At 52.5% G+C, this 18626-nt stretch overlaps 4 protein-coding genes and 1 non-coding gene across 5 annotated transcripts; 1 reads left to right on the top strand and 4 right to left on the bottom strand.

Moving 5' to 3' along the window:
* Positions 1–5164: 5164 nt before the first annotated feature.
* CTHT_0049950 (putative integral membrane protein) lies at positions 5165–8618 on the top strand (the record flags this gene model as incomplete). Its single annotated transcript, XM_006695281.1, has 10 exons — positions 5165–5296; positions 5349–5484; positions 5532–5710; positions 5758–5794; positions 5845–5912; positions 5960–6351; positions 6410–6477; positions 6534–7056; positions 7683–8403; positions 8544–8618. 10 exons carry the CDS (start codon positions 5165–5167, stop codon positions 8616–8618), a joined length of 2331 nt encoding a protein of 776 aa, XP_006695344.1.
* Positions 8619–9089: 471 nt separating this feature from the next.
* On the bottom strand, positions 9090–10632 carry CTHT_0049960 (uncharacterized protein; the record flags this gene model as incomplete). Its single annotated transcript, XM_006695282.1, has 3 exons — positions 9090–9963; positions 10023–10074; positions 10149–10632. 3 exons carry the CDS (start codon positions 10630–10632, stop codon positions 9090–9092), a joined length of 1410 nt encoding a protein of 469 aa, XP_006695345.1.
* Positions 10633–11247: 615 nt separating this feature from the next.
* Positions 11248–12684, bottom strand: CTHT_0049970 (uncharacterized protein; the record flags this gene model as incomplete). The annotated part of the gene is made up of 2 exons (XM_006695283.1): positions 11248–12403; positions 12584–12684. The coding sequence occupies 2 exons, from the start codon at positions 12682–12684 to the stop codon at positions 11248–11250; spliced, it is 1257 nt and encodes a 418-aa protein (XP_006695346.1).
* A 1515-nt stretch (positions 12685–14199) lies between these two features.
* Positions 14200–14280, bottom strand: CTHT_0049980. Its single transcript is given in 2 exon segments — positions 14200–14236; positions 14243–14280. It is a non-coding gene; the product is annotated as a tRNA-Glu (tRNA).
* Positions 14281–15947: 1667 nt separating this feature from the next.
* On the bottom strand, positions 15948–18478 carry CTHT_0049990 (uncharacterized protein; the record flags this gene model as incomplete). Its single annotated transcript, XM_006695284.1, has 3 exons — positions 15948–17623; positions 17682–18125; positions 18352–18478. 3 exons carry the CDS (start codon positions 18476–18478, stop codon positions 15948–15950), a joined length of 2247 nt encoding a protein of 748 aa, XP_006695347.1.
* Between the last annotated feature and the right edge of the window lie 148 nt (positions 18479–18626).

Below are 18626 nucleotides of genomic sequence, written 5' to 3' on the forward strand. Positions count from 1 at the left end.
TTTGTCCTCTCTTGTGTTTCCTAACGGAGCCACAGATCCCACCCGGGTTGATGAATGAAAATCCTCGATTCCCGTACAGTGAGGTCCTTTTTTCATTACTCTCGCCCTACCTGCAAAAGGTAGCGGTCATTTGCTCTTCAAGGCCGTGGCTGTATAGAGAGTGGCGATGATCTGTACCCCGATTTTTCTCGAGGTCCTGCCTTCGGGCGCTCGAGCGGGGTGGGTATCGATGGACGTCTGACCGGCGTTTCTTTCCCTTCTTTTTCGTTGCTTTCTGGGGAGGTACTCTGGAGGCAAGGAAGAATTTGGGTAGTCGATGGGACGTTTTCGGTGTGATGCTGGGACATGATTTCGCTGTCACTGCAATGCAATGGTACGAATATTTAACCGTCCATCTCAGTTGTCTCTTGAAGCGCGCCCACTGGGAACACCAGCAGCCAAACTGGTCACAGCATTCATGTAAAAGTGACCTCCCCGGACTGATATCGGTGTTTTCAAACGGTGGTTGAGCGAGCTGGTAGGTGCTGGCATGGAACTGGTTTGGGCATTCATCAACTACCTTCCCATCTAAGTTGGATGACCTTTAGGCTTCTGGGTAGGTGTCTGCCTTAGAACACAATGCGGCACCTTATAAGCCCGAATGGCGAATATGGTTAAAGACCTTTTTGAGTGTAGCGGTGCAAGTTATGTAGAAGGTAAATCCTGGTGTAAAATTCAGTACTTCCATGCGGCACAAGCAGTCGTGAGTGTTTGGGACGATGCCTCTTTTCCATTTCACAATTCATCTCCACCTCTGGCCCTCCAACTCCCATAACTGACCTCGGCTCATCGCATGCGATTGGCAAGCGACAGTATGAGAATCCTTCTTGCACCAACTCAAAGCAAGCTTTTTCATTCAGAGGATCATAGGTTCTTATGCCTATGGACAAACCTGTTCAGATCGATGGGTATCTTACTCAGCTCTCGGTTCTGAGGTTGTATTGATGAGGTAACTGTCCCAGTAAGCCGTTGTCTAGGCCAACCCATGTTTTTCTGGCCCTTCTGTTTGCCCAACCCCTCTTTGTTACCCTCGTCTTCCGGGGGTACTTGTGGCTTATCTTGACCCTCATATTCCATCAGGCCCTTGTCATCAGCCCCAATTTTCTCCAGAAGTAATTACTCCTTGCAGGGCGGCCACGCTGACTTGTCCGACCGCTGCGAGGCTTCCTAACGGCAGTTGTTACATGCTCCTGTGCCATGTGTTTGCTTTCGTCCTGATCCTGTATTACCCTCTCGGGCTTGGTCTTCTGTTCAATGTCACACATTTGGCACTTATTGGGCCCGGGGGGTGGGGGGAAGAGGTTGATACGGTCGTGGAGATGGCGAGAATTACACTCTGGCATGCCTTTTGTTTTTTTTCGGTCCCTCTCTAAGACAACTTTGTCTTGGTAACCACAAAAGCAGACGATGCGCTTGTAGTAGCACGTGAAAGTGTCGTAGGTTTGGAGTAACAGGGCCAATTGTTGCCTGCCGGCAGTCATGTGAGCAAAGTGTTGTCATTCAGAGGCACCTGAGGGAGCAATTTAACTGGAAATTAAGTAGATAATGTCTCTGAGCATGGTTAATTAGCCTATCAGTTAAACTGAGGGTGGTGAGTTGGGAACCATCTTCGTGTCACTCTGGCCACAGTCATCTTGGATAGTTGGGTGAACACTAGGAACTGTCTCCCATCCATAGTCCATAGACCGCAACAGCACAGGGTGATGTGCTTTCATGCTGTACAAAGAACTGCCAATTGAAAGCTCTATTACTGTGTTCCTGTGCAATTGGAAGACAGAGTTAACAGGACAGTTAAATGGAAAAGGAATAAACAGGGAAAGGCTATGATATCTGACATCATCACAAGTCCTCTGGACTGGACTGATCGTTATACCATTCTGCACAAACTGTGTCCAGCTGAAGTAAAAATCCTTCATCGTCATGAATATCGTAGCACCCACTGGCTCCCACGAGTCTCAGCCTTGTTCGATGTGTGAGCTTTCAGCAGAATGATGGCCAAGGTTGGCCTTCACAAATATCTTAAGGCAATGTTCATGTAGAACAAAAAAGATCACTACACACAATAAACTCGGCAAACTCTCCGAGAACAGACCTCAATATCATCATCAAGACATCCCTTGACACCCATATATGCCATGGACATGTTGACCCTGAAATGAAGTCATGTTCCGGAGGTCCTTTCATGATCTCAGATCCCGGAGACTTAAGATCTCCAGGGCCTCCTAGGAGAAGGCCAGGTTACAAGGGTGCTGCCTGAGGGGAAGTAAGACACTCATACCTCACAAAACTCTACGCCCACAGCTAACCACTTAATCCGTAATGGACCTCCTCGACAGCAGAGGTGCTTGGATCGTCAACCCACCTCGCAGGTGCATTCTCTCTTGATCTTTCCCTCGGCTCCTTCTGCAAGATGCCGTTATGTCAGCTCACTGTTCCTGCAGGATACCAAAACGGTTGATGCTTCCGCGCTGCACGTTTTCCCCAGGCTTGACGGCTGCGAAATCCTGCTCATCCTTCCTGCAGCCAAGCACACTGATCGGATCTTATCAACCAGCGCGTTCATATCTCCTGGCCACGCGGCGCGTGGGATTGGGTCGATCGGATGATGGAGCCGGGGATATCAGGCGGCATGCTTTGACAGCCACGCGATGGCCACGCGCCAGTGCATGCAGCGTTGCGGCACCTTCTGCGCCACAAATCCCACGATCGATCGGCCAACAAATAACCACAAATGATGCGTGCATCATGATGGCCAAAGGGCATTATTGTTAACAGCTGAATCAGAGCGCCAACCCCTTGAAGGTCAACACGGATATTCCGCAGTTTTCCATGATGCTGACGCCATGACGGCATCCCCACTGCCTTGCTCCCATTCTCCCTAGGCGGGTGGACAGCTGTTCTCGGCTCTATAAACCGATCAGGGTCGCAGGATGCGCATTGCCGCCACGAGGACTTGCGGATAGCGTCGCACACGAAGTGGATACAGTGGGGTTTCTAGACATTCCAGACGCCTACCAGCCCTGTCATCGTGGGTTTCACCTTGTCCCATCGTCTGGGAACACGACGGTCGACGTTATCAAGACTTTCCGGATTCGCTATGAGGCCCCGCTCTGGTGCATCCTTCGTCGCCTTCCTTCTCGAGCCTCACGGCAGGCCGAGAGCCGACGCTTACGAGTCACCATCGCGCTAACAATGCGACCGTCCAGGGTTTTAGCTGGCTCAGGGTTAGGAGCACTCTTGGCGTCGACCCCTACGCGAAGCAACGTTGATCCACACAACATTGCGAAAGATTTACATGAAGGCTGGAGTCGACGGCTGCGATTGGCGGAGAAGCGAAGTGAAGAGAGTGTTAGCGACAAAGAAGCAAGATTTGCTGACTTGAGAGATTGTGGGCAGCGCTGTAACCTGGGCTGGAAGTCAGAGGTGCAATCGGCCGGTCAGCAAGATGTCAGGCAAGTTGCTCGGGCCGACTTTCTCCCGACCGCATGCCGAGCCCAGAACGCTCTTAGCTCCGGAGCCGCTCCCAGGGTGGATATCGTGCTTGCGATGAGGTGGTCCACCCCCCCCCCCTTCCCCCCGGCCAAACACCTCGTCCAAGCGAAGCGTTTTTGGAACGGCGACAAGTCGGTTGCAGGCGGGCCGTCCATTTCTCCCCGGCTTCGCATGTCAGCTTGCTGCCTTGCTCGCACGTACATTGAGCCGCTGCTTTACCACAAAGTCGGTCTTAAGCGCATCACTTGTATGGAAGATGCAATCGGGCCTTTGAAACTGTCGCCACTCGAGTTTCGAGCTTCTGCTGAGGGGCCAGGAAAAGATTGCGGATTAATGATTCTTCCGCCGGGCAGTACCTAAGTAACCCTTTACTGGTGTCTCGGCGACGAGGATCACAGTCTCACGTCATGCGATGCAGCCGGCTTGTTGCTGTTGGCGCAAGGAGCTCGGTTCTGCGAGCAGGTAAGTATCGATCGCACGAAAATTGGGCAAGTGCCCAAGAATGCGGGGTTAGTGATTGACAGGTTGTTGTGATGGTGATCATCAGCAAAATTTCAGCCCAACAGCTTGCACTCGATCGACCTCATCCTCAGATCAACAAAGAACTGGGTGCGTTAGCCGCTTACATCACCGAACTGGCGATTTCTCAAGAGAGCGACCTGCAGGTACCGGGCCAGCAACTTTTTCAGTCACTAGGGCTCTTGGCGAGAGAATGGGCCGATGGCTGACTTGCAGCTCGGTAGTTTCCGGCACGCCCAGCCGCAGTCGCATCACCAAAAACACGTGCCGGATAGTGCACGGGCGAAGCATTCTAGCCAAGCGGTAATAGCAGCGCGACGTTGCGTACCAGAGTGTTGGATACAACATGGCATTTGATAAGGCAGATACCAAAATTCGCGATGGAAAAGAGTTGTTGCAAGCTTAAAAACAAGGAGCGATTTGCCAGCGAGACGGCTCCTTTGGAAGGTCAGGACAGAAGATCCACATGCTTGCGGGTCGGCACCGGCTTTAGAACTCAAGATCGTTAGAGCGTTCTTCACATGAGGACTCCGCCTCACCCACAGCTCCTCGGCCATCGTAGCCAGTGAGAACTCCTTTCTTCACATTGCAGGACTCCGTTGTCCTTGTGAATCTCCACCCCGCCTGGGGCTGGCCCATCTAGCAGCGACACTCTCAGATTGCACCGTTGCACATAGCAGAATTAGGAGCAGTGCCCCATTACGTCCCCGTTGTGGCCCATCATCAAGGGCCATCGGTGCCCATCGCATCTGCTCTCCTGGGGCAGGCCCAATTTCCACCTACCCGTTGTGCTACTACGCTGGGTTAGCGATCTGCAACTGTCTACATCCTGCAGAGTCTGCGGTCCCACGCACTCCGGCACTATGGAAACGAAACCTGGGGTGACGCATGGCAGCATACGATGGAACACCCCCCAGCTCCTTCAAGATCCCCTATATACAAACTGCTGCCCCTCCCCTCTTTCCAGTGCGCGTTCTGCATGTGGTGACATTTTTGGGTCTTATTGTTTCCAACCTAATCCCCACCACGGCCACGACGAGCTCCAGCAAGCCCAGTGCCGTTGTAGACTGAACGAAGACCCAGATCGCAAATCACCGGCGAATGGTGACATAACATGCCGTCCCTCCGAACATGCGCTCTCATCGGCCTGTCTCTTGCCTCATTATTCCATGCCGTTGCCGCTGTCGATGCCCCCGGATCGCTGTTGTCTCTGGATGAGGCCCAACGGGTCCTTCCGGCCTGCGCTGTATGTCCTCGAAGGCCAAACGACGACCTGAGCTACAAACTGACCCAGCCAGTTGAGCTGTTTTGAAACTGCCATCGTCCAGTCGAAATGTGATCCGACCGACCTGTCCTGCATCTGCACCAGCAGCGCGCTCAACAGTGTTGCAACGGCTTGTGTCAAGGCCGAATGCACAATTAAGGAGTCTCTTAGTATGTTGGATTCTTCCGAGTTGCTTTGAGCGATGCTGACCTCCTAGCTACCAAAAACATTACTTCGTACATGTGCGGTGTCACGCCAAAGAGCGACAGCTCGCTAATTCCCATCTACGCGACGTTCATTGGTCTGGCGGTCATTGCCGTCATCTTGCGTCTTTTCGCCCGTGTCTTGACCAAAGCGTATTTCTGGTGGGACGACTTGAGCAACCTGTTTGGCTTTGTAAGCGTCCTGGCTCTCCTGAGAGGTGTTCGTTGCTGACTGTTCAGTTTGGTGCTGCCGTATTTACCGGCGTCAACATTTGGGGTAAGCTTCAGCCCGAGTGCTTTTTATGCCCGCGAGATCTAACTGTTCAGCCATCATCCTCGGCCAAAGCAAGGACGTCTGGTTTGTGCCGTTTGACGATGTCACCATGGTCATGCGGGTAGGCATTCCCTTGCCCCTTTCCCCTAAGCTTACGCTGACCATCAGCTCTTCTTTGCCGAAATGCTGCTTTACACAGCCACGCGCTTCTTTGTGCGCGGCTCCATCATCCTCTTCTACCTACGCGTCTTCCCCGCAAAGTCGGGCAACAAGCTCGGCCGCGTGATCCAGTGGACGCTCGTGTTCAACGTCGTCTACAACCTCAGCTTCTTCTTCGCCGTGCTCTTCCAGTGCCAGCCGATAGGACTGTTCTGGACACAGTGGCAGGGGCACGACCACGGCCACTGCGGCAACGCCAACATTCTGGCGTGGGTTGCTGCGGCTACGGGTATTGCATATGACCTATGGCTGCTGGCGCTGCCGTTCCCGGCGCTGATGGCGCTGAATCTGCATTGGAAGAAGAAGATTATGGGCGGCATGATGTTCTTTGTCGGTGTGGCGTATGTACCCTGCGAATCCAGAAGACCACAACGAGGAAGAACGGCTGACGGTCTGCAGGGTTATGATTATCAGTCTAGTTCGCCTCAAGACGATTAACCAATTCACCCGCACAGTTAATCCAACTAGTGAGGCTCCCTGCTAACCCCATCTCACGTTCTGGCAACCTGCTCACACTTTGCAGAGGACATTGTCCAACTGTGCCTGTGGTCAGCCATTGAGCTTGACGTCGGCGTCATCTGCCCCTGCCTGCCCTCCTTCCGTCTCCTGCTCCGTCGCATGCTCCCCCACGTTCTCAGCACATCCGGCCGCTATGAAATGGACCACGTCTCCGGTCGAACCGGCACGTACGGCAGGGACAGCAAGGGCGCTACCAGTGCCATGCGCAGCGGTACACGACGCAGCATCGGTGGTACGTTCGGATATCCTCCCCCGCGCAGCCCTCCTGACCATCATCATGGCGGGGGGATTTACGGAGCGGCGATGGGGTCCACGGATGTGGCGGTTGAGCATGGAGGGAATGGATCGGGGAAGTTAGTTGCCGGGCATATTGTTGTTGGGCATGAGGTACATGTCGTGACAACCAAGTATGTCTCGGATGGGTCGAGTGCGGAGGAGCATGCAGATGGGAGGAGTATGGCCAGCGTGACGGGGCTGATGACGGATGATGAGGAGATGGGGGGGAAGTTGAGGGGGGGGATTTTGAGGTGATAATGAGGAGAAGTTACATGGAACTAATTTCGGCATGATGATCATTTTGACTTTGGTTTGCGTTGTGTTTGGTTGAGAATATACCCCTGTCTTGCGTTCATGGAAATGTTATCTTAGATCTTGCTCTGGTGTTGTATCTCGGTGTTCGTATGTAATGACGCTCACTGACTTGGATATCGGGCTGTGCATCCCAAAATAACGCTTGCAAGTACACAATGCCGCCACCAATGTCATGCCAAGGCGTGACTGTGGTTTCTTTACTTACTACGCCTCTCAGTACTTGCCCTGTCTCCATAACAACATACTCTCACCCGCCCCTTCCAGTCTGTCTTTCCGGTATGGAAATTGCTCATATAAGTTCAAACTCAACTGTCGCCCTGATGGTGAGACTCTATCCTGGTAACTGCCGTCGTTTTCTTCATCAATGTTGGAAGCTGCGTCTCGTAGCTGACCTTTTGTCATTAAAGCCATCCTCACCTTTGGAGCTCTGAGCATTTTCCCAACATCAACAAACATCCACATACACGATCAATATCGCTCAGCATCATCAACCATCGCTGCTAAAGTTAACAACCACCATAGACACATCTCATTTGCCATCTAATAATCCATCAACAACCAGAATGCCCCGCATCGAATACAACTACGCCTACACCTCCCGCGTCAACCCCTCCGACCCCCAATCCCGCCTCCTCCCCCTTACCCTGTCCATGGTCTGGGCCGGCCTGCAGCGCAAAGTCACCCACGCCCACGAGTTCGTCCCCCTCATCCTCTCGTGTCGTGTTCTCTCCGACTCGTCGGTGCTCGACACCAAGGCCGGTGTCATCCAGCGCGTAGTGGAGCGCGAGGTCACGTTCAGGAAGGGGACTGTTGGCCGGGAAAAACCCGAGTCTGATGACAGTGGCGCGGGGAGTGAGGAGGAGGTGACGGGGAAGAAGGGGTGGAAGAGCGAAGGCGGTACGCCGAGAGAGGGCACGCCGTTGGTGTTGAATTCGCCGGATATTACTAGCCCCGTGCCGGGGATGGGGAGGGGGGCGTTCCCGGTTTTGAAGGCTGCTGCAGCCGCGGTGGTGAATAAGATTAGGGAGGATAAGGCTGTGGATGAGGAGCAGCATGGAGAGGAGGAGAGAGCGGAGGAGGAGAAGGGACGGACGGTGAGGGAACGGTGTGTGCTACACGCGCCATGCAGGGTCGATTTCTTTCAGCCGGATGGGACAAAGGTCGCGAATTATGTCAGTGAAGGGCCTGATGGGGAGCTGTATATGACGTATGTGTTTCAGTGGATTGTGGAGGTGGATGAGACGGGACGGGTACCGCTTTCGTTGAAGGAGAGGTATCATGCGGTGAGTCACCCAGCTTTATAGTGGTGGCATTGAGGAAGCAGAGTGGAGGGCCAAGGTGATATGGAGTGGTCGGGCGGCTGTGAAAGTCGATGGTGTGAGAGGATGTTCTGCAGATCAAATGCTAACACGCTGCTTGCCAGGTCGCGAAGCAAGCCGTTGAGTCAACCCTCGTCACCATTCGCAAGCTAGCGTTCGAGGGCACCATCGAGGCCTAAGTGTTACCATCGAGGATGACAGATCACGGAGGATCCACTTTGCAGGAGAAAGCTTTGCATTATTTGTAAACAACAGGGGTAGCACACTGAGGAGGACGGGGCAACATGTCTTAGCGAAGGAGTGAACCGGTTCGAAGGAGGCTATAGATTGACAAGAAAGTCTAAGTATCGGCTGTCAACAAGAGAAATCTGAATAAGCACGTCATTAAAGCTCGAAGATTCAGCCTGCCTGCAGGCTCAAATTGCTACCCTTGAACGACATGATCCACTGCGTATGTGATCCTCCCTGTGTGCCCTGCGACTCTCCAAGATACCAGACTCTGAATGTAAAACTAAAACTCCAGGATCTGCTCATCATCCAAGTTCTAGGTCCAAGATCTCCGATCCAACCCTGAACCGAACAAGCGACGAACATTTGGTACATTCTGACCTACCCAAAAACTGCGGCCTCATATCCCTCGCTGATGAAGACTACAGAACCACAGAGAAATTCTGAACACGTGACGGGACATTCTTCTTCCAAACCCAGGGATGCCCTCCTTCCAGGACCCACTCTCTACCGAACCCCCCTTCCTCCCTCGGATCCTCTTCATACCCCTCTTCCCGCCCAACTGCTTTTGCCCGACAAAGCTCTACCGTCCCGCGGTACGGTATCTCCCTCTGAATATGCCACAGCCTCACCGGTGGCCAGATTGGACCCTTGTTTGTCTTCTTCTCCGACTCTTGAAGATGGTCGTCATTCTCCTCATCATCGGAGTGTTCATGCCCAGGAAACTGGGGGTTAGACACGGATTCAGAGGAAGTATCTTCCCCCAGGTCCGAATCGTTGTCATCGTCGGGGTTGACATCACCATCAGAGATGTCAAGCCAAAACCCTGCGCCGTGGCTGGTGATCGATACTGGGGTAAATCCGGGGAATGTGGAGTTCGGGTGTTGCAGAGAGCGGGGGAAGTAGGTTGTCAGGTCGGTGAGGAGCCAGTGGATGGAGTCGGTGCATATTTGGCCTCCGGGGATTTCTCCCGGCATGGGCGATGGAAAGGGGGGAGAGGAGGAGGAGGTGTGGGGAAGGGCGCTGTGGCGGGAGGAGTTATCGCCTGCTTGTTGAGCCTCATTAGAGGTGTTGGAAGTGGCTTGGTTGTTAAAGAGGGATGTCGGGGGAAAATGAGCGAGAATGGAGGGGGAGGGGGCTGCGGTTTGATGAGGGGAGGGATAGAACAGTGTAGCACGCAAGCCATTGTTGATGAGCATAGTGCCGGTGATGTTTGTTTGGCGAGTGCCAGTTGCGATGTCGAGGAGGAGTTTGATGGTTAAGTTGGTGTAGGGGTTTATGTACTTTTTAAATATCCTATCAGTTGTTAGTCTCAGCGTTTGATAAGTGGCGGGAGTTAGGGTGGGAGGGCATACACTTGAGCTTTCTTGCGTGAAAGACGGATAATCTCTATCCAGACAATGTCCGCTGGCGTTAACTCTACCAATAAGTTGGTCTCCTCATCATTTGCTTTAACGAATTGGGAAAGGGGGAATACGTACGTGCACTAATAGGCATCTCAATCCTAACCGGCTCATGCCAAGGCGCCCACCATACCACCAGCTCTGACTTCGCCCTCCTCCTCTCGTCACTCCACCATGTCCAGACACCGGCACTGAGTCTTCCTTGAAGACAGTTATCCCCACAGCACATGACCAACTCCTGTGCTATCCCCGCTAATGGCGCTGTCCCATTCTCTTCGTCAGCGTCCTCATCGGGTATGAGCGTGTGTTGCTCCCGAGCTGAGGCCATCTCCCCTCCTCCAAAGAAGGGTAGTCGCGGGTAAAGATGGGGGATGGACCATTCCACATGGGCGGAGTCGAATGAGAGCTTGAAGGGGAAAGGATAGTCGGATTTATGAAGGGACAAGCCGCAGACATCGGGGGTTGCTGAGAAGTTGTGGTGGGAGTACGCTGTTTCGGCGAAGAAGAGAATTTGTAGGAGTAAGGGAAGCGATATTCGATGGGTTTGTTGAAGGAGTAGCATTTTTGGCGCAATAATTGAAGAGTTACCTGGGGAATGGCGAGGTTATGACATGGTGAGGATATTTATGGCGGTAGAAGCGTTGAAAAGGAGTCAGATTGCTGGGAATTTGGCGAGATTAGAGCAACTTAAGATTTGAGAGTTGAATCTATAGCATCTAACGAACAAAGAGCGTCAGTCATCTTTGTTTTGGCTACTCAGAAGATGGCAGAATGGAATCTGTCCCGTTTTCAGACATGGTCAATGAACTGACCTTTAACTGTGTTGGCAATGATGTGTATTGTGTTTCTACAACAGATTACTGTTTATAAGGACAGCGTAGGCGGGGCAAAAAGGTCAGAGAGAGAGGAGAGTAAGCGTTAGAGCGCCACCTCCAACCTCATCATCATAAAAGTATCACAAAAACAATCACCGAAAGGTACGTGCATGCTCCAGGTTACCCACAGAGCCAGCCATGGCTTTCAAGCATGATAACCAGGGTAGGTCTTGGCTAATGGTAATTTATTTCTTTCCTGGAAACTTTTGTGTGCGGCACCTGGACTAGGTGACAATCCGATATTGGGGTGATATCTCCCACTGATTATGCGGTTCCCCTACAAGCAACGGCCTAACTACCCCTCAATCCCTCTTCCCACCCCACCCTCCACTCAACGTTGTTCCACAAACCTTGACCATCTCCTCCACAATAGGATCGACAGTACTCTCCGCAGAAAACCCCTTCTTCACCTTCCCAACAAGCTCCAAGAGCCTCTCCCACTGCATCCGTCCAGCCCTCTCCTCCAGCAACTCTCTCCTCCTCACCTGTTCTTCAGCCTCTCTCTCTTTGACTTCCACAATGCGTCTTGCTGCTTCACTGACGATGGATTCTTCCACTGCCCTTGCGATGGCTGCGTCCTCCAGGGAGCTAAGGTCCTGCGCTTTTTGGATCGCTACTACGAGGGCTTGGACTGGAGCTTGGGTTTGAGAAGAGGCGGATTTGGTTAGCTCGGAGGAGGTTTGTAAGGCTTCGATCGCAGCCTTGGACCGTGCCATGCGGTGCCGCTCGTTTCGAGATGCAGTGAGGAGTTGGGATTCGAGCGCTTGGCGGAGGACAAAGCGGTTGACTGTTGGCTCCCAGGGCTGAGGATCCTCGGCTTTGATCTCCCTGGACCGGAAGAACTCCCTCAAGCGTTCTCGTTCTTGTTCTTTTTCCCGCTGTCGTAGGAATCTCTCCCTCGCCTGACGCTCCAACTCCTTTTGTCTTGCCTCTTCGGCCTCTCTAGCCCGTCGGGCAGCTTCTTCGAGCTCCTTTGCTCTGCGGACAGCCTTTTCACGCTCTTTAGCCTGACGGGCGGCCTCTTCAACAGCTGGTTTATGCTCCCACTCCTCACGTTTCTGGCGTTCTTTCACCTCAAGGAACTCAACTTCCATGCGCTGTTGTTCAAGCAGAGCCTGGCGTTGAGCCTCAAGTTTACGGGACTCGTCCAGTGCTAGGGCCAGCGCAGCGTCTTCGAGCTCAGTCTCAGGTGTTTGCTTCTTGGTAGAGGAGCCCGTATAGAGAGGGTCTGCAGCAGAGGCCTTGGTGGTGGTAATAGTTGTCGTCGCGCTCACACAACTAGGGTGAGGAGTTGCGTCAACAGCCCCCTTGGTGGCATGTGAGGCAAGGTTGGTCGTTGTGGTCGTGTTAGTTTCCCGCTCTATGTGGAGGATTTGTCGGGAGTGCAAGTCCTCGCGCAGCCAGGCATTGATATGCGCTAGTAAGAGGTCTTCGGGTGTGTTGGGTGACATGCCTGATCTGAAGAGGAGGATTGGAGTTAGCTATCACTCTACTTCAAAAGAGGTAAGGGCAGTCCAGAAAGAACACACATATTTCCTTTCATTTTCTTGCTTTTAGATGACTTGATAGATCTGACCGAAGGCTTATCCAAATAACAGCACTTTCTAGAAGCTTTCTTTTTCTTGCAAGCAGACTGACGGTGACAGGACTTGGATGAGGATGAGGAGCGTTTCCCTTTCGGTCGGGAGCAGGTCAAGCCCATGGGGGGATCGGGAGATGATTGGATTTTGATGAAGCATTCTGAGAAGAGAATCTCGTAAAATGTCCTGGAGGAAGGGGGGGGGGATAAATACGAAAGGGGATGATAAGGATTGACTTTGAAGCCTTGTTGGAAGCATTGAGATGCAAGTCCACAACTTGGTAGCACACGAAGTTGTGAGCTCAAAAGAAGAAAATGCGGCGTATAAATCGACTAAGATTATGTCTCAGACAGAAAAGAAGGGTAGCAGTTTCAACCTTTGTTGGATCAATAAGAGAGACTGATACCGGAGTTGCAGTGCACATTGCAGGAGAGACATGTTTCAGAGAAATAATGATCCAGGAGCCGGCCCATTATCTCCGAAAACAGCATTGAGCCTCAATCTGTGTGACAATGCAAAGAACACATACTCATGATAGAGGGAACATGAGCACTCAGTGTCTTAAATGAACTGCATATTCTCGTTGCAAAACAGTTAGGGCAAGGGTTGATGCCATCGTGGAATTTTTTGCATATGGAAAATTGATTTGCTACAGGCTCTTCAACTTGATGCAGTAGTTATCCAATAGTAAGTTGATTGACCAGAAGACAACAACACAATAGGTTAACCCAAGCTTGAGACAAGGGAAGAGAGGAGACAGAAGAGGAGAGATGGCAAAGTGCCCAGGTCTGGTTGAACCTGCTAGGTAAGCTCCAGCTCCAAATAGTTCAGCTGTAGAACAAGAGAGCATTAGTATGCACACATATGCATGTATTTTTCCCGACCACTATCTGCTCTATTCAGGTACTCGGGTCGTGCCCACGGCGATGGCGAGCAATAGTTGCTAAGTACATTACGCGGGGGAAAACCGTGCGTAGCTTGTGCCCGCTGGTCCAGCTGGTCCAAGCAGGGAGGTGGAAGGTTGAGCTGGTCGAAGAACTATTTGAGCAGCTTGTACTCGCTGGCCCCAAGCGGGAGAAGTCGGGGTTGAGCTGGTCAAACACCAGAGGAATGCGAGGGAGAGGGAGCCAGATTCGAGCCGACGACCTGCCGGGCTAGAGCAGGTATTTCCAGGCGCAACACACTCCAATTGCGCCATCCCCCCCGAGAGCATCAGTAGTAATTCACCATTGCCATTAGGGAGTGTTCGATTAGGCCCTCGTTCGATTCGCGGCTGATGCCCCCCAAAAAAAGCCTTAAGAGGTTGCTCCTATTTGGCGGTCTTTTGCCTGATTCAGTTAAAGGGTCAGGGAAGCGTGGGGCAGAGGGTTAGTGAGATACTTACTACAGCTCTCCGAATACGTAGTCTGATTTAGACTGCTATCAGAATTTTACACTGATCCTCCTCCTGATGATGAATGTACTGGATTTTCAAGAAAGAAGGCAAACGAAACATCACAAATTGTTTGGATGCCGGTCAACTCTTTTGCAATGGTAAGCTTTTGCTGTACCTTGGTAACGGCGGGTCGCGAAGCTGACCCTGTGCCAAGACCGAGGCCCACCAGAAGAAAAAAAGACAAAAGACTCCACTAATGACAGAACACAAAACTCCAAAAGACACAGAATGAAAAATAACTCGGATACGGGGAGTCGAACCCCGGGCTTGCGAGCACCCAGAACTGAGAGTCGCAAATGTTACCGCTACACCATACCCGATTGCATCGTGTATGTTTCCGATTTGCTTAGGAGGCACGTAGAAAGGGAAACTTATCATGGGGCAATTGATGGTTGAGCCAAAGCAGGTTTGAAGAGTTCATGACGTCATTGTAACTTCCAAGCAACATAACGCTGACTGAATGAGTCGCGTTAAGCTTCCCTAGAGGAACCAAGTCTTGAGAACATGCTCGATTTGTGCGGTTTAGAAATCCTTGGTCAGAGGAATCAATCGAGGGGAGGACCCCAGAATTCATTGACAACTAAAAAGTTTCCCAGCATTCTTTGCGTTTTTTTGAAGGCCAGTGTCCCGAAATGCTCGCGTTCCATCGACGCTATGGCGGCGCAATCCAGCTACCAACTGCTAAACCCATCCCCTTAACTAAATCTCACAATAAATTTCTTCGTTTAGCATTCTCCTTGCTCCAAGATAACTGGAAAGACGTCCTGACCCTCACAATCCTTGGCATCCTCGCCGCAGGAGTAAGTTTGACCTCCCAACTCCAAGCTCGAACTCCATGAGGTTGACACCAACGCAGATCTACCAACTCCCCCCACCCACAACCCGCACATTCCCCCTCTACATCCCCCATAACTCCTCAACTCGTCAGACCTCCTTCTCCCCTTTGGTATCCCTAACCTACCCAAACAGAGGCTGGATCCTCTCCCCCGTCTTAGCCGCCATACTATGCACGATTCCCACCATCTTAGTAATTCTCCTCTTCCAGCTCCCCCTGGGCAAATCTTCCCCCCTCGATATAACCAACACGCTCCTCGGCCTATCGACCTCCATCCTCCTAGCCAGCGTCTTCCAAGTCACGTTGAAACAACTCCTCAGCAGTCTCAGACCCTCGTTCCTCTCCGTTTGTCAGCCTGATCCTTCCCTCGCCCCTTTACGTAACTCCTCTGGCCTGCAAGCGTCAGGCTTCGACGGGGCAATGTACACCCCCGAAATATGCACCAACTCGAATCGGTGGGAGATGAAAACGGCGATGACCAGTTTTCCGAGTGGGCATGCCACTACCGCGGCAGCATCATATGTTTATCTGTTTATGTTCGTGAATGGGAGGTTGAAGCCTTGGAGTGACAAACGCACAGAGGTGTGGAGGTTGGCGTTAGTGTGCATGCCGCTGTTGGTGTGTGGGTTGATGATGGGGGCCTTGGAGGTTAATGAGGCACATCATTGGAGGGATATTGTCGTTGGGGCAGGGATTGGGGGGCTGTCGGCTGTTGGAGCATATAGGGGTTACTATGTTTCTGTTTGGGATTGGAGGTGGAATCATGTGCCATTGGAAAAGAGGGGGCGTGGTTGGATGGAGGGTCTTTCTAATGGGCAACTGAGACCTAAAGGAACGATGGATAGGAGGAGGGGCCAATGTTGGATTGGTCGAGGCAGGAAGAGGTCAAAGGGAGGACAGAGAAAAGGAGGATTGGGCAATGTGAGGTCCGTCAGCCGCTGTGAAGGCTTGACAGAGGACGTTGGACCAAGTTCACTTCCTGCACGAGGGGATGATATGGCCTAAGACTTTACTGAAAAGCGTTTAGAGTCTACCATCCAACGTCATCCCATCTCAACTGCCAAGACGAGCACGATGATCGGATCTCCACGTAACCTCCCTTCTTTTGATTTTATCCTCCAATATTATCTCCCACTTATTCTCGGCTGCCATCTATTCGCCAATCCAACCCGGCAGTTCCCCAAGTTTCTTCTCATCCTCAACTCCCTCCTCATAGCCCAGTATCGTATCCCCAATCGTCCCCCCTTCCCCAGTACTCGACCCTTCAACACACTTGCCTCTCTCCCAGGCAACCTTCCTCACATTTTTCCACAACCTCTCCACATCCCTTACCGTCTCCCACGTCTCAAAAACCTTACACTGGGCAGCTGAATAGCGAACCTGCATCGGCACGCCGACCCATTCAGGGTCATCGTCTTCGGGGCAGGGAGCGACATTCATGAGGTTGACAGCGATGCTTGTCCCCCACGTGCCGAGCTCATCGCGTCCGACGACGCGAATGGGGGGACGGTAGATGGAGGAGTTTGTTGGCGGGAGGAGGAGGGTCTTGCCATCTTTCGCGAGGAGGGGATCATCCTCCGACCGGATGGCTTCAATCTCAGGTAGGTCGAGTTCGTCAAAGGCTTGGAGGGTTCCCAAGGGCCTGCCGCGGACCATTCCCACGGATTGCATTGGTTTCTTCAGTGGTCTGCCGCCCACAACAACGGTCTTGATGCCCTTATGGCGGGGGCTGTGCGTCAGGGCATCGACGAAGAGTGCGCAAGCCGAGGCACACAACCCATCAGTCAACAGGACAATGTTTTCCGGCTTGAAGGGGGGCGAAGTCCAGTTTGCGCCGAAGGCTTCCGGGTCTTGCCAGAAGGAGGCATTGAGCTGTGCGGGGAAGGTTGAGAAGGATGTATTCCAGTGAGCAGGGTTGGCGACGGGACCGAAAAAGTCCTGGAAGGTGGTGAAGTTGTCTGGAGGAGAGAAAGCGGGAATGAACTGGGATATGGCCCACGGGAGTTTACCTTCGGTAGCATTGAATGCCGATTCCCCGATGAGAGTGAGCTGGTCGTGCACGCGGGCTTGCCAGATTAGAGGGAACTCGGCAGGTTCGTCTTGCGCCGGCGGAAAGAGAGAGAAGTAGAGAGTCAAAAGGTTGATGATTAGCCCGCCACCGTTGTCTTGGAGATCAATCACCAGCTTCTCTCTGCCGGCCTTCTTAGCCTTGATAATTGTCTCGATGACCACCTCGGCAAAGTGTTCTCCTAGTGATGATACCTCCTCAGTGTTGTTGCCAGTCGCAATATCGGGGTGTGTCACTTCTGAGAAGGAGGTCACCTTCAAAATGGCAGTGTCCTTGAGCTCAGGGGTGTCGGGCAGCCAGCCGGCGACGAGACCGTCAGGTGTGACAGCAACGGGGTTAGGGGGGTAGAGAGCCAGATCAGAAGTGTAGTTAAAAGCAGCGGCGCGATAGATATCCCAAGACAGAGGCTGAGGCGCTGTACTTGATCCATCCCCATAAACTTTCCAAAGATCTTCGCCAGTCGAGATACCAGAGAAGTTGGCCCTCACGTAGGCAACATTCTCGTACACGAGCTTGGTCCCGTTGGAGAGGGTGACGATGGTCTCGTCGGGGAGTGCAGCAATGGGATAAATTGCGGGATCGACGTGCAAGACGGAAGCTTGCCGGGTAATGCTAGGGAAGAGAGAGTTATATCGCGCGTCGGGGTCGTGAGCGCCGCCGTTGAGGACGGCAAGACGGGAGAGGTATTCGTAGGCGGGGAGATGGTCGATGTGAGTTACTGGAGAGGGGGTGTAGCCGTGGATGGTGTGATTGATGTCCTCTGTGCTCTGTTAGCTTCTGTCTTTCCTGTCATTTCTCCTCAATATGGGGGGACTTACCGTAGACGTAGATCTCAGGAAGTTCCGCGCCGTCTTTGGACACCGAGACAAATTGCACTCCCGGCACAAAGGTAAACAGATTCCACAACAGCGTCTTATAAACCAAATGTCCGTCCCTCGCCCGTGCCACCAGCGCCTCCACATCCCACAACCACCCAAAGTCAGTGTCATACCTGTCCTCCTCCAGATATCGCGCAATCTCTTCCAGCCCCGCCACTAGGTCAACTCCCTCACTGAGATACCCCTTGGGGGGATCCTTCAAATAATCGATTGTGCTTTGCCACTCGACGAGAGCGCGCAGGAAGCGGAGCTGCTCGAGAGCAGCGTCCTTGTGGAGGTGGACTGTTTGGAGACAAGCAATGGCTAGGGAGGGAGGAATGGGGGCGGGAGGAGCCGAGGGGATGAGGAAGCGCTCGAGTGGGGAGTTAGAAGGGGGGTTAGCGACTGTTGTTGTTAGCATTCATGATCATTGATTTGAAGTATAGGGGATCACGACAAGGTAAGTGACAGGCAGGAAGGTTTGGTGTATGATGGATACACGTAGAAAATAGGGATCAAAGGAGCGAGGAATTAAGTTGAGATTACTTCAGAGTGGTTCGGGAGGATGTGCAGATGTCGGAGTTTGAGGGGGAGATTGGAAGTGATGTTAGGTCATTCAGGGGCAACATACCAATATCATTGTCCTTGTACCATTTCTCAACTTTTTCCCGAATCAGGGAGCAGGGCTCAGATCTTTTATGCGGAGCGGCGGTAGCCAGGGAGGCCAAACCGCCAGCCAGGACAGTAATGATCTTCATTTTGTTGTGCTTGACTTGTTGATCTGCTTGTCAAACTCCCCTCATCTATCGACCACAACGCCATCTTATATACTCAACCCCCTCTCGCCGAACCCCTGATCTCTTAACAGATAGGACAGTGCCCATGGTAACAACTCCATCGTGGCTC

This window comes from Thermochaetoides thermophila, assembly GCF_000221225.1.
Source record: "Thermochaetoides thermophila DSM 1495 unplaced genomic scaffold scf7180000011819, whole genome shotgun sequence".
Lineage (NCBI taxonomy): Eukaryota > Fungi > Ascomycota > Sordariomycetes > Sordariales > Chaetomiaceae > Thermochaetoides > Thermochaetoides thermophila.